We start from the raw sequence: 25,782 nt of genomic DNA on the forward strand, positions 1-25,782 counted from the left end.
TTTCAAACTCGATTGTAGCTTTATTGTTGTTATCCAAAAAAATGTGGATATTGGATAGGTCCATTTACCCTGGTCAATAAGAGCTTTACAGGTTTCTTAACCCAACCTTACAAACACTAGTAAATATCAGTGCTGAAGCCAGAGTGGCTATTACAGAAGGCACAGAATAAAATAGAAGTAAAATAAAAGTCCATAATTACTCAATTTGGAAAACTATAGAATAGTAAAAAATACCCATAAACCCACCAAGACAATCAACAGATAGATGAAAAAACGGGACTGTAAAAGCTAACATTAGGCTAACCCTTCAAACCTTATTTGATATGCTGTGGTTACGAGCTAGAAGAATACCATCTTTGGTGAAAATTTGTGGTTGCTGCACATGATAAAAAAAGAGTCCCAGAATAAAATATCAATGTTATATAGAAAAATAAACTGTAAATTAATGTATGAAGATAGATTGCCTGTTCTCACATGTCAGTTTGGCTTCAGTAGACCCCATTTGTCAGTGTAGTTCAGCATTGAACAGCTTGGTAAAAAGGAGCTAATCGCATGTCAATCCGTAGGTCCATCCTTCTGTCTGTTACTCTTTCAGCCAGGTGAGCAGTTGAGGTGCGTAGTAGGTGATGATGATGTCAGCACCTAAAGGGAAGAATATAAAACTAGAGCAGTAGAACTCATTCTTTCTCTATAGAGAACAGAGCACTGCTCCTCCAGACCCAATGACTTCCTTCCCCTCTCACCTGCCCTGCGGAAGGCGGTCATAGACTCCAGTACAGCGGTGCGCAGGTCAAAGGCTCCAGCCTGAGCTCCATGCCACAGCATGGCAAACTCCCCTGACACGTTATACACCGCCAGTGGGTGATTGGGGTGCTGGAAGGGAGCAGAGGAGGGTGGTGAGAAAAATATGGAGCAGGTAAAAGCAGAAGGGTTTTGGAGTCTTCATAACAACTAATGATAGACTTGTGTGTGTACCCTTGGATGTGAACTTAATGTTTGGTTATTTCGCTGAAACTATCGATACTGATCCTGAAGCCTGAAACTCTAACCATGCAGAGAGAAATGAGTCAGAACATACTAACCTTGTCTTTGACCTCCCTCACTATGTCCAGATAGGGCAGTCCTGGCTTCACCATCAGCATATCTGCCCCCTCCTTGACGTCTCTGTCCTGAGAGAAAAACATAAACAAAACCTCAACCACCTGGGTAAATTGACTAGCTCTGACAAAAACACACTCTCTCTACCTTTCATACACATGCATGCAATTCAGACACTCTTACCACAGCTCGCAGTGCCAGGCCCCTTGCACCAGGTGGCAGCTGATAACAACGCCTGTCTCCAAATGCTGGTGTGGACTGTGCTGCATCTCTACACACACAAAAAAAAACAGAGCTTCCTTAGAGCATCCTGTCAAATAATAACTGGTAAGTAAATGCCTTTTCTGTCCATACTTGGTTTTACAATCATTAGTTACCTGAAGGGACCATAGTAACAGGAAGCAAATTTAGCACTGTAGCTTAGTACTGAAACCTGGGGGGGAAGGAGGAAAAACATAACTTTTTTTCCCCAGGAGATTCAACCTTAATGGCTTCTTTACTAAGGGTTTCCTTATGGCAAATGCTTTCCTTTCCTTATTGAGTTCATATGAATATAAGGTTATGTACAAACTAGTGCTACCAATCTGTTACCTTGTTGCCCATGTCATTGGACATCAGTGATTGTTTGATGGCTCCCACTCGCCCATCCATCATATCAGAGGGTGCAATGATGTGACAGCCTGTACGAGACGAACAAGAGATCCCATTGACATGGGTGTGGTGCCCCATTGAGCAGTATCAACATCGGTCCAGTACCCTATTTTTAGAAGTGAGTAGATAACAGAGGGGGGAGGAGTGACCAGACTCACCAGCACGTGCGTAAGCCAATGCCACTTCTGCCAGACGCTGGCAACTGGCACCATTGTCCAGAGTGCCATCCTCCCGCAAGATTCCTGAGGGCGAATGAGAGTGCAGTCTTATAACACTGTAGTGTTAATCAAAGGAAGTTAGATTTGCATTTGTTGTAGGCGAAAAGATGTGATAGAGAGTGACTGACCACAGTGTCCATGTGAGGTGTAGGGACAGAGGCAGACGTCACAGGCCATCAGCAGGTCAGGGAACAGAGAGCTTATCTTCTTCACAGCCAATACTGCCGGAGTATCACCTGTGTCTGCACCCGAACCCCTCTCATCCTGAGAAGAAAGGTCAAAGTTATGACAGTGTGCAAGGTTGCAGTCATAAGCCCTTCGGAGTTGATGTGGTGGCAAAAAAAAATACACATTTTACGAGTGCATATACTTTATGCACCTTAGCGATTTTGGCAGGCACGCCGAAAATCAGCACACACTTCAAGCCTTTCTCCACAAGGGGGCGTAGCATGCCTTCCAGTTTATTCACTCCATATCTGTTGGGAGAAAAAGAGATTGAGGGGGACACAGGGAATGGACAAACTAAAGTGCTAATTCAATACCACTTTGAGGCAAGCAATTACAAAGTGGCACTTCATTATCAATGCACTGGGATGCATTTGATCTCTATAGCCTAAAATAACATTTGTTTTGGTCAACAAACCAAATCAGACTGAGTGAGAGAACTATTAACAGTCATTTCAACACTGACACATAATAGTTTAACCTTTATTTAACTAGGCAAGTCAGTTAAGAACAAATTCTTATTTTCAATGACGGCCTAGGAACAGTGCCTGATTTGTACCTTGTCAGCTCAGGGATTTGAACTTGCAACCTTCCAGTTATAAGTCCAACGCTCTAACGCTCTAACCACTAGGCTACCCTGCCGCCCCTAATAGCAAGGCCTATTTTATTGTAACCAAATGGTGCATGAGCAGGGAGGGTTGTGTGGGACAAACAGCTAACGGATTCTCTCCTTATCTGGATCCACCCTGCCTCACAGTACTTATCTGGAGGTCACAGCCTTGATCTCAATGGTTCCCATCCCCCACTCATTCCCACTCTCAGATCACTTTGAAATAAAGACTTTGAATAAAAATGATCTTTCAAAGTAATTTATGTTTTAAAATTTGATTACAACAAATGACACGTTAACAGGACATTATGGGTATTCAACTACTGTACCTAATGTAGATAAGCAATTACCATAGATGAGATAATCAACCACATGAACAGGTTATCTGGAGTCATTACCTGGCCTGGCCTGGTAGACTAGCGATGGGCTCCACAGCATCAGGACTGTCACTGTTGGAGAAAAGAACAAGAAAGCTGCCATGTCATAAAAACACATAGCCACTCAGATATAGCCCACAGTATAACTGACTTTGACACAGGGGAATCTGGCATTTGTATCACAACATCAATTCGACATCCTAGTGTCTGTGTGGGAGAGGAGACATTACGTGACGAAGATGGGGTAAATAAGATTCTCAGGTCTCAAGTCTGAGGAGCAGCTCTGCCAGCATCTGAGTGTTGCGTGAAAATAGCCACTGTGGAGGAGAGAATCAACCGGCTGCATCTTTGCGCTGAGAGAAAGAGAGAGGTTTGACAGTGTCACCTTTATTCACCCCCACATTTCTGAGATTTAGGCTATAACCTGACTTAAACTAAACAATTGGATGATCCTGAGTGACAGCAGTGATAATGCTTGCTTTCACACAGCTGGAGGCAGAATAATTGCTCACATTTATGAAAGCCCATTGCAGATCCCTTTAATTCTATAATTTCAAGATCATTGACATTCAAGGTCTACATTTATGAGAACTAAGCAAAATCCGATGTAAAACAACAGTTTTATATCGGGATGTGACGAACGACAGATGTAATGAACGACAGAAAGCTAACTTTGACTATCAACAATCATGTGCTCAAATGGGCCAATGATACGCTCCATGCACCACACGACTAGAAAACACACTTGCAACTCCTCCTGGTCATATTCCGCAGATTTGTAAACCTTGCAACATAAAAAAAACGTAACTTGTCGGCATTAATTTACATACAACAATGTTAACTCTACTAAAATAAATACATGGATTTCGGTGTTCTTGCCTTGTACAGTACGTACGTCCTCCTTGACTTGCACTAGACGTAGACACTAACCAGCCACCTCACTGCACAAATTGTTCCGTAAACGTGCAAGTTCCCGCGATAGTACACGGTAGATTTAAGTGACGGAATGAAAACATTATGAAAAGGCTAACCTGACACTTGAATCGGAATTGAGGTAAAAAAAAATATGAAAAAAAGCTAAACCTTGTCATGTCCCATAATAACCCATATTACTTGACACATGAACAGATGGATAACGTATCTGTAGCTAGTATGAGATAGTAAGGGCTACGAGGTAACTTTAGCTAGCTAGTTGTTGATTGTGCGAGCACTGTAACCACGTACTTTGCTGTAACGTTACTGTAGCTCAGCTAACGTCAACCTAATGATCTGACAATACAGCATTTTACCAGCTAGCTAGACTGTAACATTATCGGGAATCGTTTGTGAGCGATTGTTGTCAGTTAAAACCATGAATGTAGCCAGGCAGTTAGCTAGCTGGCGAACGATTTCAACCGTCACCATAGTATATATAGTCAGTCGTCTTTGATCACGACTCAGTCTCATTACATTACACATAAGTAATTGGACAAAGGCGTCTTGTAGGGGGGAGTTTTGTGAAGATCCCCAACGCTCGGTCTGAACATTAACATGCATTGCTTGCCGTACGGATTTGGACGCTTAAGGACTTATCTTTCATATCAGCAAGAAAAAGAAAAAAAAGGTTAGTGTTTGGGCCAGTAATCAATAGGTTGCTAGGTCGAATCCCCGAGCTGACAAGGTAAAAATATGTCGTTCTGCCCCTGAGCAAGGCAGTTAACCCACTGTTCCCCAGTACACCGTCATTGTAAATAAGAATTTGTATAAACCGACTTGCCTAGTAAAATAAATAAAAAATACACACCTTGATAGGGTTAGTGTTCCCACGTGACCGTATCTCCACGTTACAGCGCTTGTTTACGGAAGACAGTAGGCGACCGCCTGCGCTAATTAGCTATCTAGCATGCTCCGAACAGCTGTGTGAGCATTGGGCCGTATGTCCACCAGATGCACATGTATTTTGCCATATGTTGTTTTTGCCAGATGTCTAGCCCACATTTTCCGTACTTGATGCACATGTGCTTCGCAAGGCTGGAGAATGGTTTTCAGCAGGGAGCACATCTTCGACCAAATCTAGCTAATAATTAGAACAGATGAAAATTATTCTCCTATTGACCTACTGGTTTCATTGGCTGGCAGAGCTGCCGACTGATTGGGGCGCACAAAGGCTCATTACGACAGTTAATCTAGTTCGTTTCTATTCTTCTGTCACATTAATCTCTAGCAACATCAATACATTTAACTGGTTGATCCCAAATAGAGTATTACTGATTTCACTAGTTTACCCTCACATTTCTATGTGAATTTGGTCGTTTCGTCCAAAAAGTTACATATTGCAGCGTTAAATTAAAACCTGTTTTCATGAATTTTTACAATATAACGGCAGCAATATATATTTGTTGATACAACTCCCATCTGATGTTGACATTAGGATAATATTTGAGAGCACTAGTTTGCTCTAAAGTGGTTATAGCTTTGACTGCATGCTGGCAGTGAATTCAGTGGCTAACTACACTACAAACATCATTTTGCCAGGCTCCTGTGAAGCAATTGTAATGTCCATCACAACGTACACAATAGTTTCCTGATGAGCAAGGGGTAGTCTGTTTTAATTTAATTTTGTATTAGAAACATTGTTTCGGATCATTTTGAGGGGATTTCACTAATTATTTAATGGGGAATTGGGCTTACCTGGAAAATCTTTTCCGAGTGTTTATTGAGAATCGATTCACGTTTAGATGGAGTATTTGGCTGTTTTGGTTGCCAGAACCAATTAGATTCTAACAGAACATGTAAGGTCCTTGGACTATAAGGAGTAACGATAGGTTCCTTTAGTCCATTATTGGGATACTGTCATCAACCCTTGATATATTGTAGGCTATTTGTGAAGGACACATACTACTAGACTAACATTAGTCTAGAAGACAGAATGAGATTGTAACAATGTTTGCAACTTTTGGTAGTTGTTCCAATCAACTTCACGCTTGTTACAATATAGCTTGGTAAAAGGGAAGTGAAGTGAATACTGTCACTTTGTTGATGTTTACAATGTAACATTAGGTCAATTTCAATACATTGTAAACTGTTGTCATGCTCTGAATAAAATGTCTGTTTCTAAATAAAGGCAGAACATCTTGATTCCATGAAGACATCCTCCACATGTGAAGCTCTTCATTGGCTCACAGTATTTCGTCCTCTCTGCCCCCACTGTCTTCAATGATGTAGGTGTGCTTGATCGTCTGTGCAGCAGTTCCTTGTTAAGGGCCATTTCCTATTGCCTTCTGTGGATTTCTGCCCAGACCTCAATGTCTCCCTTCCCTCACACTTTACCACCCTGAATCTGGAAACGTCACATCTCCTGAGTAGAACCAGTGAGTCTACCCCATTCAGTCCCTGGTTGAACAGTCCACCTGAATCCACTCCCTCCACCCTAAGGCCATGCTGTTCTCCCTGCAGGAGCTGGTCCAATGGCTGGGCTTTGCCACGTTCGAGCTCTTCCTCCACCTGGGGGCTCTGCTGGTCTTCAGTGTGCTAGTAGCGCTGCGGGCTGACCTGTTTACCCCTGGCATGAGCTGGTGGCTGGTCTTCGTCCCTCTGTTTGCCGCTGATGGCCTCAGCACCTACTTCACGGCTATTGTATCCATCCGGCTGTACCAGGAGAATGAGAAAAGGCTAGCAGTGCTGAGGCTGCTGTGGGTGCTGATGGTGCTCGGCCTCAAGCTGGTGTGTGAGGTGCTGCTGTGCCAGAAGTTGGTTGAGCAGGAACAGGCACGCGACCTGTGGTTTGGTCCTATCGTCTCACCGCTCTTCATCCTCCTGCAGCTACTGATGATCCGCGCCTGCCGTATCAACTGATTCCAAGGGCGGTGTGATGAGGGCAGGAGTCGTTTATCAGCCGTAGAAGATCCAGGTTTATTCATACTAGGTGACTGTTTTAATTAACTGAATATTGAGAAATAGTTTTGTACTAATGGCTGGAGAGATGAGGGTCACAGGCTTCCCCTCCATTTCTAACCTTGTCTGAGGACAGTGTGACAGAATGTGTTTTCCATGAGCAGTCCTTTGTCAGTATGGCTCTCCTGGACATTGCTTCCTGTGGATACCTTTTTTTGTGTTTGATCTGTTATGGACCTCTTGCTCAAGCATGTATTGATGGCCTCATTTTATCCTTCATTGTAATTTATTTCCTGATGTGATGCGGGAGAGGGACATTTGAGAATTGAAGTAATTGGTCTTTTGAATTTGGTAAGACTGTCTGCAGCTTTGTTTGTTTTAGCCCATTTATTATGTTCTTGTTTTTGTTACCCTTGTTGTGTTTCTCTATACAGTACCAATCAAAGTACCTTATCCTCTGCAGCAGATGTAACTCTGGGTCTTCCTTTCCTTTGGCGGTCTTCATGAGAGTGCTTGATGATTTTTGCGACTGCACTTGAAGAAGCTTTTCCGGATTGACTGACCTTCATATCTTAAAGTAATGATGGACTGTCGTTTTTCTTTGCTTATTTGAGCTGTTCTTGCCATTATATGAACTTGGTATTTTACCAAATAGGGCTATCTTCTGTATACCACACCCCTACCTTGTCACAACACAACTGATTGCCTCAAACGAATGAACTTTTAACAAGGTACACCTGTTAATTGAAATGCATTCCAAGAGTGTGCAAAGCTGTCATCAAAGTGTGGCTACTTTGAAGAATCTCAAAAATAAATTGTTTAACACTTGTTTTGGTTACTACATGATTCCAAATGTGTAATTTCATAGCTTTGATGTCTTCACTATTATTCTAGAATGTAGAAGATAGTAAAAATAAAGATAAACCCTTGAATGATTAGGTGTGTCAATTTTTGATTGGTACTGTATGTGTAAATAAACATTTGAGCTGGTAAAGTTTATCATGCAATATTATTTCAGCTCCTCAAAAATCTATGAAACATTAATCAGTCAATTTTGGATCAATTCTGAACAGACACAATACCGTTGTCTTTGTAGACTTGGATATTTGGTACAGTATGTTCACTGTTATCCCTTGTGATGACGAAGTGTGACCACGGTGTGTCGCTATTTACATTGAAGATGGGAGTGGTGACCGACTCATCAATTTCCGATGCCCAAGTCAACATTGGGAAGGACATTCAAGTTATAAAACTAAAGCAAAGTTCACATGGGCGTGAGTTCATGGAAGGAAAAGTCATAAGCGTAATAAAATAAAATATTTTATTTAGCTGTTTGACCATTTTGGGCTCATCAAGCACTAATCTACATTTTTTTTCTCCTGTTACGTGGATGACAGTGAATCGAACATGATCCACTCACCAACTATAGTCTAACAGGATTCCATCTAATGTTCTTCCTAAATAACTTGTAGATTAGTAGCAGGCATAGCCTGTCATAATTAATTATATTATATCTAAGACATTTTTCTTTAGAGGCAACAGCAATAACTTTTTTTTGTGTGTCTTGGACTTTCCTCAGATGAAAACCTCAGAGCTTTGTTCTTTTTAAGCACAGCATATCAAAAACAAGTTTAAAATATGGAATTTAACTATTTTGCGCTCTTTCTCTAGGCACACCACAGATAAAAACAAATTACAAAAAAAATCCATTGCATATAGGATGCATTTTTACAAATCATTCTATAACAGAATTTACGACTGACTGAGACTGCTCCATATAACACACGACTTTCTTCAGTGTCCGTCCGTATGTTAATGTCTCCTTGGGATTCACGTTTCGTAGTGGCAGTGCAGTGATGAATGTTTGATGAGGAACAATAGTAATCTCGTACATGCTGTACTCAGAATAGACCTCTGTAATACCGCCTCATTTATTTCGTAATGCATTTATCTCAGGATTATTTGTCAGGTGGTATCATCAACCTCTTGCTGAATAGATATGAATAACTATGCTATGACATGGGTCTTTCCATAGGATGCTACAGCAAAGCCTACACGTAAGTAACGAGTGACTGATAGGCGACAATTTTCTCACCCTGCCTCACAATCACTATCTTTACATAGCCTTTCATCTTTTCAAACAATTTGTTGGTTTACTTTCCATGTTTAGTTCATGAATTCAATTAAAAATGAAATCCATAATGTTATTATTTTAAAAAACAATTTAGTGGTCGATACGGGATCTTAAAATAACATGTATTCACTGAAAGGGTTAATCAGTAAAAGGGGGCTGAGCTGAGTTTCCTTGACTGACAGGTCCTCTTTGCCTACTCAACAATAGAAAGAGGAGGGATTTCCTTTGGTGGGTGTTCTGTGAAAAGGGGGTGTATTCTAAATCGATATGAGCAAATGAGGTTGCTTCTTTGGGCGCAGATCTGAAGAATGACGTAGGTTTACAGGTGCAGAGGGCGGGTCAGGAGTCGCGGAGGGAGGGAGAAGAACGTAGAAAGACTGAAAAAGACCGTGGGGATGTATGTGTGTATACTATAATCGGCGCTGCAGGTACAGCGACAGACAGAGGATACAGCTTTCCGTCCCATTCGGGGAACACAATCTCCCAAACCCCGGAGATATTCAATTTCTCCCCAAAATGTCTGTTGGAGGAGAAGTCCGTGTGCTCCGCCAGGAGGCTGGGCAGGAGAGCCCGAGGATGCCGGCCTGGAAACGAGAGATTCTCGAGCGGAGGAAAGCAAAGGGCGGCGCGTCTGGAGCAGGTGCAACTGAGCCTTGCCCAAGCGCGATCTTATCGCGGGTTAATGGCGAAGTAACGGGAAACAGCAGCGCCTCAAAAACAGACAATGGAACCAGTGCTAATTCAGTTCGGAACTACACCATCACTCCAGCGAGCCAGCATTTTGCAGGCAAGCGTGGCAGCGCCCCCACGTCCCCAGAGCTCTCGCCGGTGAAAACAAACAAAGACCCCTGGACTGCCACCGACCCTTATGACTCGGAGAAAACGGTAAGCGATGGCGAGGGACAGGAAAGCCTGGTTCTGCAGGACAGTCTAGGCCCATTGCAGGAGAACCCCTTCATCAAACTGGAGAAGGAGCGAAAGAAACAACAGGACAGGGAGAACGCCACTCGTCCAGTTCAGCACATACTGGAATTGTATGGCAGTGTTCCTGGAATTCGGACTATACGCGCTGAGAATATCATTATCATAGAATCCGATCCGGATTACTTTCCGGAGGCGAGTGGAATAAAAAGCGAGTCTTATCTGCAGCAGAATGGGAGCAGTTACAGCTCCCTCAACGACCTCTTGGACCGGAGAGGCAGTGGGGTTACCGAGATACGGGCAAAAGAGGTGGTCATTTATGACACCGCACTAAGCCGGAGCGAGGAGAATTTGAGCACGTTGGGTCGTCCGGGTCACGAGGCCGCATTCGAGACAGGAGAGGGTCATGGCAGGGTGAGCCGCATGCTGCAGAAATTCGACAGCAACTATGGAAAATTGCAACCCAAGTCTCGCAGCACAGAGAACCTCCTGGACTTGGAAACCAGTTCAAGCAGGCCAAGACAACGACCCAAGCCACAGCCAGATCTGGTGCCAAAATACAAGTCACAAGCCCAGCCTAGCTCACCAGTCCGCACCCTAGGTAACGCACAGTTGTCATCCTCAGTCTTCCTCAGATCCCAGTCTTCCAAACCAAAGCCACATCCCCCTCTCTGTGAGCCTGACAGCACCACTTGCTCTGCTGGACCCGCTCAGTCAGTGTCTTCCTACCGCCAGCATTTTGAGGTGAGTGGGGGCCGCAGTGTGGTGGTCAACCCCATAGAGGAGGCAGAGGGGTCCCAGACCAAGCCTTTCCGAGAGAGAGACTGGGAGAGCACAGAGGTGCCCTCCAAACCCAAGGTGCCATTCTCTCCGGATACCAGCCATGTCGAGTCCCCTGCCAGTCCCACCACGCCCCCGATGTCTCCCCCCTCGCCTGGATTCGAGATCTGCCCCTCACCCCGCCCTGACCTCTCCCTGCTGCCTGCCGGGGACATCCAGGCCCGTGCCCTTGCCAACCTGCGTCTCCAGTCCCGCAACTCCTTCACAGTCTTCCCCAAACGCCACAGAGCCGCCGCCTCCCCGGGCAGCACGGCCCCCTCCAGCCCGATTAAGTCTCCTCCCTCCCAGAGAGTGGCAGAGATGCCCACTCTAGGAGTGCCAACCCCTGTCACCCCTCCACCCAACCCAGCAATCTCCAAGAGTAAAGCGGAAGAACGGGATGAGGTGAGGGCAGCCGGGCTAACCAAACCAGACCCACCCACCATCACTGCGACCCCCTCCCCTCCAGCACCCTTCCCAGTCCCCTCTGTCCAGTCGCCACCTCCAGAGGAAGCCCCTGCTGACCAGCTACCTGTCACCAACATAGATGACATAGACGTGGACCCCTCGCAGCCCGTTGCCCCCAGCCCCACTCCAGTGGTGCAGAGGCGGAAGGGGAATACCTTCACTGTGGTGCCTAAACGTAAGTCAGAGCCTCAGCCTGGCTCTCCAGAGCCCCAGGAGCCCTCCGGAGGGACCCAGACGCCCTCCACGCCACCACAGGCCCCTTACTCCCAGTTGGGCTCCCTGCTGAAGAAGCGCTACCCTGCCGTGGAGGATATCGAGGTCATCGGTGGGTACCAGTCCCTGGGACGCTCCTGCCTGACCAAGACAGGCTCCACTGGCAAAAAGGTGAGAGATGATGCCCAACTGAGTACTTCTATTATACATCAAGTGAACATCAGCAGAGCTCTTTTTACACCAATAATGTAACACTCATTAATTAATTTCTCCATTCAAGATTTGTCATTTAGTATAATTCAACACAATATGTGTGTATGCAAATCAATGGACTAGGCTAAGCATAGAATTTAGGGCTGTTTTTCTGCCCATCTCATTACGGCATGCCTTTGTAGATTGTTTAGTGTGTGTGTGTAGCTAAAACGGGTTGCTGAAATGTGCGATAGTTTCAGGATCTATTGCATCTTTAGTAGTACGATAGAACAAGGCAGAAGCCGCTGTTCATAGCACCAGCCTTCAACAAGGTTTGCAGCATGGAGATGTTGGTGTTTTTGTGACCAGGGTTGGAATCCATACTATTTCCTTTCATACCCCTCCTATACATTTCAATTTATGAATTGAATGTCCCCCCCAAGATGGAGATCAGTGTTTATTGGCATTTACCTGAGATCTATCCTATGTACTTGGCAGTGCAGCACTGTCTCTGTCGTATCCTAATCCTTTGGTCTCTAGGTATTACCAGTCTCCTGCCCTCACTCCTTTCAACCTCAGCTCCGGTCACACCCAACCAGGTTGAGCGTGTGTGTCGTTGTTTGTCCCTGGCCAGATAGAGAACACAGGCAGTAATGAGGCCAGGCCCCTCGGAAGCATTCAGTGTTTTTGTCCTCTGAACCCTTTTGAATTCATTAGGCGTACTAAGTTTGGGTTCACCGAATTCCCTCGCCTTTGTTGTTTGAGCATGCATGCTTCTCCTCCCGGTCATCATTTCACATGACCAAGGTTTCTCTGGTTTTAAAGCTAGGGCAGGGCCGGAAGCAATTACAAAAGCATCAAGTGTAGGCCTATGTTATTTGTGTGGAATTCCTTGGCTATGTGAAACCAGCCTGGCTGAGTTTGGTTTCCTTTTCAGTATAAAAAAATAATAAATGTATGCTCTTTTTCCCATTCAAATTTTAAGAGGTACTGAGCTTGCCGGATATATTTTTTCAAATGCATCAATATGATGAGAGAAGAACTTGAACAGAGTGTATCGCCTCCTACTAGGCTCTTAAATTTCTCAAAATAACTTCCACTCCCTTATTTATTGGCCATGGTTGCTGGTTCAGTTCTAAAGGTTGTACTTCTGCTATTTTGTTGTTGATTCCGCAGAATGTTGGCGTTAAATCTCTGCTGCGCTCTCAGATCTTTGACTCACTCAAATAAGGCCCTTACGTGTACCTAGTCCAGCTGTGACCATGTATTCTTTGTGTTGGATTATCAATCTTGTCCTCTGCTCCTTTCCTGTTTTGTTTGATCTTCTCTTCAAGGAGTGATAGTTGTTTATGAAGGTCAAGTGGAGCTTTTACACTGCACCAGTTTGATTTGCATAAGGAGAAATCTAGGAAGTCCTTAAAGTATGGCGCATGCCTAGATTGAGTTTATAATTCAACTGGCCTAGATTCTCTAGGAATTATAATGGATTGTGTTACAAAGTGTCTCGCCCTAATAACATGGTTATAGACTAGTGTTCAGTACCCTTTGTTGTATTTTCTCGTAAGGTCTACTACATGGTACTTCCCTGTCATTGAATAGAGATGGAGCTGGCAGGAAGACATGACAATGGAAAGGGGAGGAGTGGCTGGTTGTTTGTGAGGTTGGTGACCAGCTAGTATGGGAAACAGGAGACAGCCCATGTGTTTGTGACGTAACAGGCAGAGACCATTCTTGCCGTTTATGTTCTTTCTGCATATCCATGTTGCCATTTTCCATGTGTTTGCTCAGTGGAAGGCCTGGGCCTTGCCCTGCTCAGCTGTGTAATTGATACAACACATTAGGTAATGATGTCTTCAAGTTGATGATTTAGAGGTTTGGTGACTGTGCAGTTCTGTCAAGTACTGTTGTGTGGTAGTAATGCCAGTCATTCCAGACTACAAATACTGTATTCAACTTGTGAATAACCTTGGTTCAAACGGAAAATAGCCTGTGACAAGCTGATAATACCCAATTTAACCTAAATACCCATAGAGGTAAGCTCCTGGCTGTACTAACGAGATGTTCTGGTCGTAGCCTAAAGGATTCGTCTATTTTCAAATGTACATGCCTCTCATAAGGCCTAAACCTTTTCCAGAAACGTATCACTGAAAACGTAGAACCTTTTAAAATGCTTTGATCCCTGTCTCTTTTGCACTGAATTCCATATTTATCGATCAGTGAACATAAAATAGCAGTCCCACTTAAAACCTCTAGCTCGCTTCCCCATTTCTAGAGGAATCATCATATTGTTGTCTCAGCAGAAGGCCATGTCACTCGGCATCAGGAAGTGAGTGGAGGGGCCTGTGACTGTCAGCTGTGTTGGCTGTCTGATGGTACACTCATAACGTCTGTTTGTCTTCCAGGCTGATCAGGTAGCAGCTGTCTGTCAGCCCGGTTTGTTTACTGTTCATTACTGTTGAGTTTAGGGCCTGTTATCCGGATATGGGATTGCTGATGAGTAGTATAGGCTACTATAGTTTAGACCCATGCTGTCGGCAGCAGGTAGCCTAGTGGTTGAGAGCGTTGGGCCAGTAACCGAAAGGTCGCTGGCTTGAATCCTCGAGCTGACTAGGTGAAACATCTGATATGCACTTAAGCAACGCAACCCTAATTGCTCCTTTTTAAGTTGCTCTGAATAAGAGTGTTAGCTAAATTAATCAAATGTAGTGCGTGTGTGTGCATACGAGAGGTCGACCGATTAATCGGAATGGGGGCCGATTTCAAGTTTTCATAACAATCGGAAATCTGTATTTTTGGGCGCTGATTTAAAAAAAATATATCATTTTTTTATACCTTTATTTAACTAGGCAAGTCAGTTAAGAACACAATGACGGCCTAGGAACAGTGGGTGGGTTAACTGCCTCGTTCAGGGGCAGAACGACAGATTTTCACATTGTCAGCTCGGGGGATCCAATCTTGCAACTTTACAGTTAACTATTCCAATGCAATAACGACCTGCCACTCTCTCGTTGCACTCCACAAGGAGACTGCCTGTTACGCGAATGCAGTAAGCCAAGGTAAGTTGCTAGCTAGCATTAAACTTATCTTATAAAAAACAATCAATCATAATCACTAGTTAACTGGGTAGCCTAGTGGCAGGGTAGACTAGTGGTTAGAGCGTTGGACTAGTAACTGGAAGGTTGTAAGTTCAAACCCCCGAGCTGACAAGGTATCTGTCGTTCTGCTCCTGAACGAGGCAGTTAACCCACCCACTGTTCCTAGGCCGTCATTGTGTTCTTAACTGACTTGCCTAGTTAAATAAAGGTAAAAAAAATATTTAAAAAACTACACATGGTTGATGATATTACTAGATATTATCTAGCGTGTCCTGCGTCCTACTTAGATACAAGTATCTAAGTATCTGAATGAGCGGTGGTAGGCAGAAGCAGGCGCGAAAAAATTCATTCAAACAGCACTTTCGTGCGTTTTGCCAGCAGCTCTTCGTTGTGCGTCAAGCATTGCGCTGTTTATGACTTTAAGCCTTTTTTTTTATGACTTCAACTCCCGAGATGAGGCTGGTGTAACCGAAGGGAAATGGCTAGCTAGTTAGCCCACGCTAATAGCGTTTCAAACGTCACTCGCTCTGAGCCTTCTAGTAGTTGTTCCCCTTGCTCTGCATGGGTAACGCTGCTTCGATGGTGGCTGTTGTCGTTGTGTTGCTGGTTCGAGCCCAGGGAGGAGCGAGGAGGGGGACGGAAGCTATACTGTTACACTGGCAATACTAAAGTGCCTATAAGAACATCTAATAGCCAAAGGTTAATGAAATACAAATGGTATAGAGGGAAATAGTCCTATAATTCCAATAACTACAACCTAAAACTTCTTACCTGGGAATATTGAAGACTCATGTTTAAAGGAACCACCAACTTTCATATGTTCTCATGTTCTGAGCAAGGAACTGAAACGTTAGCTTTCTTACATAGCACATATTGCACTTTTACTTTCTTCTCCAACACTTTGTTTTTGCATTATTTAAACCAAATTGAACCTGTTTCATTATTTACTTCAGGCTAAATTGATTTTATTGATGTATTATATTAAGTTAAAATAAGTGTTCATTCAGTATTGTTGTAATTGTCATTATTACAAATAAAAAAATAAAATAAAATCGGCCGATTTTAATCGGTATCGGCTTTTTTTGGTACATACATACATACATACATACATACATACATACATACATACAGTACCAGTCAAAAGTTTGGACACCTACTCATTCAAGGGTTTTCTTTATTTTGACTATTTTCTACAGAATAACACAAATGGAATCATGTAGTAACCAGATAAGTATTAAACAATCAAAATATATTTTTAATTCTTCAAATAGCAATCCTTTGCCTTGATGACAGCTTGGCACTTTCTTGGCATTCTCTCAACCAGTTTCACCTGGAATGCTTTTTCAACAGTCTTGAAGGACTTCCCACATGCTTTTCCTTCACTCTGCGGTCCAATGCATCCCAAACCATCTCAATTGGGTTGAGGTCAGGTGATTGTGGAGGCCAGGTCATCTGATGCAGCACTCCATCACTCTCCTCCTTGGTCAGATAGCCCTTACACAGCCTGGAGGTTTGTTGGGTCATTGTCCTGTTGAAAAACAAATGATAATCCCACTAAGCGCAAACCAGATGGGATGGAGTGCCGTTGCATAATGCTGTGGTAGCCATGCTGGTTAGGTGTGCCTTGAATTCTAAATAAATCAGTGTCACCAGCAAAGCACCCCCACACCACCACCTCCATGCTTTGCGGTGTCTCACATAGACACAGCAGTTGGATCAAAAAATCTCAAATTTAGACTCATCAGACAAAAGGACAGATTTCCACTGGTCTAATGTCCATTGCTCGTGTTTCTTGGCCCAAGCTAATCTCTTCTTTTTGGTGTCCTTTAGTAGTGGTTTCTGATTCACACAGACTCCTCTGAACTGTTGATGTGTCTGTTACTTGAACTCTGCAGCAGAGGGAACTCTGGGTCTTCCTTTCCTGTGGCGGTCCTCATGCGAGCCAGTATTTTATGTTTTATTTTTGTAGTAGCCAATTGGTAGTTAGTCTTGTCTCATCACTGCAACTCCTGTACGGACTCGGGAGAGGCGACAGTCTAGAGCCATGCGTCCTCCGAAACACAACCCAACCAAGCCGCACTGCTTCTTGACACAATGCCCGCTTAACCCGGAAGCCAGCCACACCAATGTGTCGGCGGAAACACTGCGATCGTGTCAGCGTGCATGCGCACGGCCCGCCTCAGGGCATCCCTGCCGGCCAAACCTTCCCCTAAACCGGACGACGCTGGGCCAATTGTGCGCCGCTCCATGGGTCTCCCAGTCGCGGCCGTCTACTACAGAGCCTGGACTTGAACCAGGATCTTTAGTGGCACAGCAAGCAACTGTTATGCAGTGCCTTAGACCACTGATTAATGCGTTTGAGCCAATCAGTTGTGTTGTGACAAGGTAGGGGTGGTACAGAAGATGCCTTCTACAAAAATAGGGCTCAAGTCCATATTATGTCAAGAACAGCTCAAAAAATAAAATCAGTCCATCATTACTTTAAGACATGAAGGTCAGTCAATAAGGAAAATGTCAAGAACTTTGGAAGTTTCTTAAAGTGCAGTCGCAAAAACAATCAAGTGCTATGATTAAACTACCACTCATGGGCCTCGAACCTGGATCTGTAGTGATGCCTTAGACCGCTGTGCCACATGGGAGGTCCCTCACTCCTACATTCTTATCGTGTTCTTGGCCTCGAAGTGTGAAAGTCCATTGTATTTTAATTATTTACCACATCGAGTCACTCCTCGTCCCTCATCACACTTTCTGTAACCACACCCTTCTCTCCTTCTTACCTTAACTCTACGTCTTCATTTTCTCCTGCACTCCTCCCTGTTTGTTCTCTCCATGCTCCCTCCTTGACTGTGTGTGTGTACCTTTTTTGTGTGTTTCTCATACCCAAGAGGCGCAGTGCAGTTTAGATGAATTGTTTAAGTCACTCTCCTCAGCATCTTTTTGAACAGTCAACGTGACTGTGTCTCACTGTCTCAAGCATGCCTGCCTGTGCTTCTCCAGTAGGTCTGTGTTTAATGTGCAGCTACTGCAGCGTAGAACAGTGTTTCCCTCCGGACACATGGAGAGGTGTAATTACGCCATTGATACTGGGGCTACAGCTTAATTCTGGTGTGCCTGTGACAAGCGTGACATATCCAGTAAGTGTTATCTGGCTGCAGGGTTCTTCTGTGAGCCTGAGTGGGCAGAGTGAGAAACGGGACGATTGAAATGGGGACATGCCAACAGGATGATGGCGCACACACACACACACACATCACATGCATAACCTTCACATGCATAACCTTCACAAATTCTCTATTATAGGCTTCTTATTGTAATGAAAGATATCCGCAAAATGTCTGCGATGTATGGTCGGTGTCGATAATTGTACGTTTATTGTCCCACTTCTAGCACAGACACTCACACACAGACTCATACAGCCCCATGTCACTTTTACAGCCCCGCTAGTCACTGTAATTGGATTTGTCAGCAAAGTGCCATTGTCATGTTTTAATTCAGGCCTGACCCCTGTGTGTGTGCCAGAGATTTTAAGAGGGGAAGAGAAAGTGTTTGAGAACAGGATGGACAGAATTCTGCAGAGGTGGTTTCAGAGGTGTATAAATAAATAAAAAAGATGGCGAGATCATGTCAGGTGGGTAGATGGAACGGCACCTATTAATATCACCACCTCTGAGGGCTGTATTTAACAAGCCTAACATAATGGTATGTCTTAGCTCTGGCGGTGTGTCAGAAAAATGTGGGCTATTTTCACTGCAGGAATTATGAGCGCAAAGGCTGGCGGTGGTGCGAAGGGGCTGGGTTTTGATAATTAAGTGATAGGTGTGACGAGGGCTTGGCCACTCACTGGCCAATCAGCGTGTTTCATGGCTTAATACTGCATGCCTTTGTCTCAAGTTCTGTAGGTTATTGATGGTCTTCGCATTGTCATCCACTCCAATTCGACTGGGGACACGGAATATTCTCTTCCTAGTCCATTGTGGATTGATACAGTTTATTAAATAGCATCGGCTACAGTAACGAGCATCACGGCTGGATAGGTTGCGCTTCCGCTATAAAAATCGGTCATAGCCAGTGGGGATTTTAGCATGTAAATCTTGGTCGGGCAAAAAAACAACTATGTTTTAGATGCATGCCAGCAAAGCCACACATCTAAACAATACATTAATTGCACTATAACAGGGACAAATGGTGCCCACTAACTGTTAGGGACTACAAAAAGCTGTCGGGACTACATAAAGCTGTCCCAACAGCAGAGCTTTCTTTTAAGCACAATGGAGTGAATCCTTACTGCTACACCTGGCTATCAGCGGAGCCTTGTCTGGCATCGAAACAGCTCATTCAGCCTCGTTTACTGACTTTAAAAAAAGATAGTTGATATGGCTGACTTGCTAAAACAAATGTGGTTTCTAATGACAATTGAGATGTACCAACTAAGGCATAAGGGGATGACGAGCAGCGACGAGGCAATCCGTAATTTAGATTAAGAAATGAATGAGTGAGCTAAGACGGACGTAGTCAATGTAACTATTTTGAAATGCACATCGACAGAATTCAGGACATGGGCCATTCTTAGTGTTCTCCCTGTACACCAAGTCAGAACCGTAGGATAAAAAAGGGAGCATGTAAGCAGACAATGAAAGCTCTTACAATATTAGATGATTACATTTCTCTAAAACAGGTTATAGGCTACATGTGCACCACCAAGTCAGAACAGTAGGCTAAGTTATGAGGGGGAAATATTCCAAATTATTAGTGAGGCAGATGGGCTAATAACAGCTTATTACACAACATACACTTAGTTCTACTTTCTTAGCTACAGTATACATATCTCCCTTGCATATAACATTTATGCAGCAGCATACAATATATTTAGGCTACATGTGCACCACCAAGTCAGAACAGTAGGCTAAGTTATGAGGGGGAAATATTCCAAATTATTAGTGAGGCAGATGGGCTAATAACAGCTTATTACACAACATACACTTAGTTCTACTTTCTTAGCTACAGTATACATATCTCCCTTGCATATAACATTTATGCAGCAGCATACAATATATTTTTGGACTCACTTGAACAGGAAGGTGGCGCTGCGGTCCTTTGTGGGCAGATTTTGTCATCAAATTTTGTCATCTCTGGATTTATGGTGCTGTCAAGACAACCTGGAACTCTGGGGGCAGGCAAGGTTGAAACATGACGTCAGTGATCTTCAGGTCGGAGCTCTAGAAAGAGGCCTGAGTTCCCGACTTGGAATTGTGACATGGATGACCGTTGAAAATGTATGTTCCCAGTTGTCTTGAACTCACTGAAGTCTGAGATTTCGGAGTTTCCAGTTTTTGAACGCGGTAGAAGTCATGCTGGATTGATAGCATGGCCAATGTATTCAGCCTTTTCTGGCCCATGGAATGTGAATGTTTTATCTTTTTAAGCTTGGAAAAGAGAATCTTAAACCCAGACTTGGACCACACACCCACTCCACTAAATAGCAGGTTAGTGATTGCTTTGCAATGCTTGCAGTTAACCACTGATTCCTTCCAAACCACTCATTGTTTGAATTTTAAATTTTAAACTTGCTGTGTAATGTTTATGCCCAATGGCCGATGAGCACAGATATGTTTTATCCATAATTTATCTTCATATGTCAAGGATTGAAAAGGATTTGCCAGTAGATTGTCGACTTGATTCGTGATGACTGCAAGCTTGACAACTAAGATCAGTCCAATCAAAGCTACTGTAGATTTAACGTCATTTTATCTGTGGCCAATGAGCTTGAACTTTCTTGGATGGGCACTTCCAATGTAACTCTATGGCAGCACCCAAGGGGCTTGAATTCTTTAGCTTCCCTGTAGACTTTGCAGTGACTTAGTGTCCCCATGAGTGACAGAACAAGGAACCAATCACGGCTGTGCCCCACCTTCCTTGAATGATGGGTCACAACCAACCGCGTTACTGCTAAGACCAGCATTTGATTGGTTTTTAAATATCCCCACCAGCGCTGTCTAAAATTGGCATTTGGCACGTTTTTAAGGACTCACCTCAGATATTGTCACATCTGTGCAAGTGAGCTCATATAAGAAAGGTAAATGACCCGTCCTGGCGCTAGGGTTTTAAAACAGAAGAGCTCTGGCTTTAACAGGTCGAAATAGCAAGCGAGCGTGTGTGACGATTGCGCTGGCTTACTGCCAGCCAAAAATAGAGCCCTCATTGTGTTCTTGTAGATAATCGTGCCGGACTGTATATGTCACACTGTGGGTGTTCAGTTCTAATGTCTATTTATATACAAACAAATAATATTCAAATTCCCCTCTAACCCACTGACAGCTACAGCGCCAACCACATGTAATTAGTCTTTCTCACTCATGTCTGTGGTGCCATTGTGTGCTGTGGGTTATTCTTGTACTAAGTGTTTCTGTGTTAAGTGTATGATCACACTCTGTTAATGCTCTCTCACACTGCCCTGTTTCTCCCTTTTTCAATGAGCATATATAATACGGTCTGTCTGTCTCTAGGAGCATGGCTGTTCCTCTCTTTCGTTCCCTCGCTCAGCCCTGTACAGCCTGCTTGTACTCTACTTTCGCTCTCCCATTTCTCTCACTCCCTCACACACAGTGCTTTGCAAAAGTATTCAGACCCCTTGGATTTCTTCACGTTTTACTGTGTTACAAAGTGAGTGTCAACAATCTACACAAAATACTCTGAAATAACAAAAATCTAGTCGTTGCATAAGAGTTAATACATGTTAGAAACACCTTTTGGCATCGATTACAGCTGTGAGTCTTCTTAGGTTGTCTAAGAGCAGTGTCATTCAATAGTTGTCTGAGGGAACTTGCAGATGTATGTATGTGTAACAGGAAGGGGTTAGTCATTCTAAAATCATGTCTACCCCTATTATACATTTTACTCCTTAACTAATTTAAGCTTGCCTAGACATAGGGGCTAAATACTTACGCAAAGACTATTTTATACGGAACAAGTAAAGTGTTGGTCCCATGTTTCATGAGCTGAAATAAAAGATCACAAATGTTCCAAATGCACAAAAATATTACACTATACATGACCAAAAATATGTGGACACCTGCTCGTCGAACATCTCATTCCAGAATCATGGGCATTAATATGGAGTTGGTCGCCCCCTTTGCTGCTATAACAGCCTCCACTCTTCTGGGAAGGCTTTCCACAAGAAAGATGTTGGAACGACTTGCTTCCATTCAACCACAACCATTAGTGAGGTCAGGCACATTCAACCTATAGGTGTTCGATGGAGTTGAGGTCAGGGCTCTGTACAAGCCAATCAAGTTCTTCTACACCAATCTCGACAAGCCATTTCTGTATGGACCTTGCTTTGTGCACAGGGGCATTGTCATGCTGAAACAGGAAAGTTCCTTCCCCAAACTGTTGCAACAAAGTTGGAGGCACAGAATCGTCTAGAATGTCATTGTATGCTGTAGTGTTAAGATTTTCCTTCACTAGAACTAATGGGCCTAGCCCGAACCATGGAAAAACAGCCCCAGATCATTATTCTTCCTCCCCAAAACTTTACACTTGGCAATAAGCATTCGGGAAGGTAGCGTTCTCCTGGCATCCGCCAAACCCAGACTGCCAGATGGTGAAGTGTGATTCTTCACTCCAGAGAACACAGTTTCCACTTCTCCAGAGTCAAATGGCGGTGAGCTTTACACCACTCCAACCGTCGCATGGTGATATTAGGCTTGTGTGAGGCTGCTCGGCCATGGAAACCCATTTCGCGAAGCTCTTGACGAACAGGTCTTGTGCTGACGTTGCTTCCAGAGGCAGTTTGGAACTCTAGTGAGTGTTGCAACCGAGGACATACACTTTGTACGCGCTTCAGCACTCTGTGGTCCTGTTCTCTAAGCTTGTGTGTCCTGCCACTGTGCGGCTGAGCCATTGTTGCTCCTAGACGTTTCCACTTCACAATAACAGCACTTACAGTTCACCGGGGCAGCTCTAGCAGGTCAAAAAATTTGACAAACTGACTTGTCGGAAAGGTGGCATCCTATGACGGTTGAAGTTGAAAGTCACTGAGCTCTTCAGTACGGGCCATTATTGTCAATGTTAGTCTATGGAGATTGCATTGTGCTAAACATTTTATTTTTTATTTTATTTGACCTTTTATCTAACTAGGCAAGTCAGTTAAGAACAAATTATTATTTACAATGACGGCCTAACCCGGACAACGCTGGGCCAATTGTGCGCAGCCCTATGGGACTCCCAATCTCAGCTGGTTGTGATACAGCCTGGAATCAAACCAGGGTCTGTTGTGACATCTCCAGCACTGAGATGCAGTACCTTAGACTGCTGCGCCACTCGGGAGCAATGTCAGCAACGGGTGTGGCTGAAATAGCCGAATCCACTAATTTGAAGGGGTGTCCACGTGTATGTTCAAATTTTGTGCACAAATTTGTTTACACTCCTGTGTTTACATCACTTTGCCAAGATAATCCATCCACTTGACAGTTGTGGCATAAATGAGCTGATTAAACGGCATGATCATTACACAGGTGCACATTGTGCTGTGGACAATAAAAGGCCACTCTAAAACGTGCACGTTTTGTCTCACAACACAATGCCATAGATGTCTCAAGTTGAGGGAACAGTGCATTTTGCATGCTGTGACTGCAGGAATGTCCACCAGAGCTGTTGCCAGATAATTTAATGTACATTTTTCTACCATAAGAGATTTGTTTTAGAGAATTGGGCAGTATGTCCAACCAGCTTCAAAACCGTAGACCATGTGTATGGCGTCATGTGGGTGAGCGGTTTGCTGATGTCAACGTTGTGAGCAGAGAACCCCACCGCCACAAGGGGGCAATGGTATGGACAGGCATAAGCCATGGACAACAAGGTCCTGAGGTCAATTGTCGTGCTATTCATCCGCCGCCATCACCTCATGATAATGCACGGCCCCATGTTGCAAGAATCTGTAAACAATTCCTGGAAGCTGAAAATGTCCCAGTTCTTCCATGGTCTGCATATTCACCAGACGTGTCACCCATTGAGCTTGTTTGGGATGCTCTGGATTGACATGTATGACGGCATGTTCCAGTTCCCGCCAATATCCAGCAACTTCGCACAGCCAATGAAGAGGAGTGGGTCAACATTCCACAGGCCACAATCAACAGCCTGATCAACTCTCTATGCGAAGGAAATGTGTTGCTCTGCATGAAGCAAATGGTGGTCTCACTTTTATGGACTTGTTTTCTGATCCACGCCTTTTTTTTAAGGTATCTGTTTTAGAGGTCAACCAATTTTAATTAGGGCCGATTTCAAGTTTTCATAACAATTGGAAATCTGTATATTTGGACACCGATTTTGCCAATTTTTTTACTTTATTTTTATATATACATTTTTTTTACACCTTTTTATTTAATCTTTATTTAACTAGGCAAGTCAGTCAAGAACACATTCTTATTTTCAATGACGGCCTAGGAACGGTGGGTTAACTGCCTCGTTAAGGGGCAGAACGACAGATTTTCACCTTGTCAGCTCAGGGGATCCAATCTTGCAACCTTACAGTTAACTAGTCCAACGCAATAACGACCTGCCTCTCTCTCGTTGCACTCCACAAGGAGACTGCCTGTTACGCGAATGCAGTAAGCCAAGGTAAGTTGCTAGCTAGCATTAAACTTATCTTATGAAAAACAATCAATCATAATCACTAGTTAACTACACATGGTTGATGATATTACTAGATATTATCTAGCGTGTAGTGCGTTGCATATCTGACTGAGTATACAAGTATCTAAGTATCTGACTGAGCGGTGGTAGGCAGAAGCAGGCGCGTAAACATTACTTTCGTGCGTTTTGCCAGCAGCTCTTCGTTGTGCGTCAAGCATTGCGCTGTTTATGACTTTAAGCCTATCAACTCCCGAGATGAGGCTGGTGTAACCGAAGTGAAATGGCTGGCTAGTTAGCGCACGCTAATAGCGTTTCAAACGTCACTCGGTCTGAGCCTGTGGATGTTTCCCTTGCTCTGCATGGGTAACGCTGCTTCGAGAGTGGCTGTTGTCGCTGTGTTCCTGGTTCGAGCCCAGGGAGGAGCGGGGAGAGGGACGGAAGCTTTACTGTTACACTGGCAATAGTAAAGTGCCTATAAGAACATCCAATAGTCAAAGGTTAATGAAATACAAATGGTATAGAGGGAAATAGTCCTATGATTCCTATAATAACTACAACCTTAAACTTCTTAACTGGGAATATTGAAGACTCATGTTAAAAGGAACCACCAACTTTCATGTGTTCTCATGTTCTGAGCAAAGAACTGAAACGTTAGCTTTCTTACATAGCACATGTTGCACTTTTACTTTCTTCTCCAACACTTTGTTTTTGCATTATTTAAACCAAATTGAACATGTTTCATTATTTATTTGAGGCTAAATTGATTTTATTGATGTATTATATTAAGTTAAAATAAGTTTTCATTCAGTATTGTTGTAATTGTCATCACTACAAATGATAAAATAAAAAATCGTCCAATTAATCGGTGTCGGCTTTTTTGGTCCTCCAAGTATCGGTATCGGCGTTGAAAAATCATAATCGGTCCACCTCTAATCTGTATTCCCGCTTGTGTGAAATTTATAGATTAGGGCCTAATGACTTTATTTCAATTGAACGATTATTTATATAGATTTTAACTCCGTAAAATCATGGAAATTGTTGCAGAAATTGTTCACACCCCTTGACAAAAAAAAAAAACGAAGTGGGATGAAAATGGATTTAATTGTCTTTTTTTATAGCTACACCTTGTCCACTGAGTAACATTCACTGTCTTCGTGGTAACAGACTCCAGTGTACACTACCTGTGAAAAGTTTTAGAACACCTGCTCATTCAAGGGTTTTTCTTTTTACAATTTTCTACATGGTAGAATAATAGTGA

The 25,782-nt window shown here is 43.6% G+C and overlaps 3 protein-coding genes across 6 annotated transcripts in view; 2 read left to right on the forward strand and 1 right to left on the reverse strand.

The window, feature by feature from the left end:
- LOC110509774 (delta-aminolevulinic acid dehydratase) lies at positions 1-5,253 on the reverse strand. Of its 2 annotated transcripts, none has more exons than XM_021590871.3 (12): positions 4,963-5,253; positions 3,410-3,532; positions 3,201-3,251; positions 2,347-2,443; positions 2,096-2,231; positions 1,908-1,991; positions 1,690-1,778; positions 1,476-1,531; positions 1,282-1,369; positions 1,083-1,169; positions 744-873; positions 1-642 (listed from the first exon to the last, which is right to left on the reverse strand). In XM_021590871.3, exons 2-12 carry the CDS (start codon positions 3,523-3,525, stop codon positions 584-586), a joined length of 993 nt encoding a protein of 330 aa, XP_021446546.1. In that variant the 5' UTR covers positions 3,526-3,532; positions 4,963-5,253; the 3' UTR covers positions 1-583. The 2 variants fall into 2 exon arrangements, with proteins under 2 accessions (XP_021446546.1, XP_021446545.2); XM_021590870.3 differs by lacking the exon at positions 4,963-5,253 and adding an exon at positions 4,059-4,188.
- LOC110509775 (transmembrane protein 203) lies at positions 4,089-8,046 on the forward strand. Of its 3 annotated transcripts, none has more exons than XR_002471482.3 (3): positions 4,089-4,233; positions 6,283-7,083; positions 7,487-8,046. XR_002471482.3 is itself a non-coding variant. In XM_021590873.3 (2 exons), exon 2 carries the CDS (start codon positions 6,597-6,599, stop codon positions 7,011-7,013), a length of 417 nt encoding a protein of 138 aa, XP_021446548.1. In that variant the 5' UTR covers positions 4,100-4,233; positions 6,384-6,596; the 3' UTR covers positions 7,014-8,046. The 3 variants fall into 3 exon arrangements, 1 of the variants encoding a protein (XP_021446548.1); XR_016493319.1 differs by having other exon boundaries at positions 4,100-4,233; positions 6,384-7,083; XM_021590873.3 differs by having other exon boundaries at positions 4,100-4,233; positions 6,384-8,046.
- Positions 8,047-8,940: 894 nt separating this feature from the next.
- Positions 8,941-25,782, forward strand: part of LOC110509773 (taperin) — a 28,721-nt gene continuing 11,879 nt past the window's right edge. The window contains exon 1 of the mRNA XM_021590869.3: positions 8,941-11,778. Within this exon, the coding sequence (XP_021446544.3) occupies positions 9,586-11,778 (2,193 nt within the window). The 5' untranslated portion in view covers positions 8,941-9,585. The remainder of the gene's footprint in view (positions 11,779-25,782) is intronic.

Source organism: Oncorhynchus mykiss, chromosome 29, assembly GCF_057628025.1.
Source record: "Oncorhynchus mykiss isolate SJ-2025 chromosome 29, ASM5762802v1, whole genome shotgun sequence".
Taxonomy (NCBI): Eukaryota; Metazoa; Chordata; class Actinopteri; order Salmoniformes; family Salmonidae; genus Oncorhynchus; species Oncorhynchus mykiss.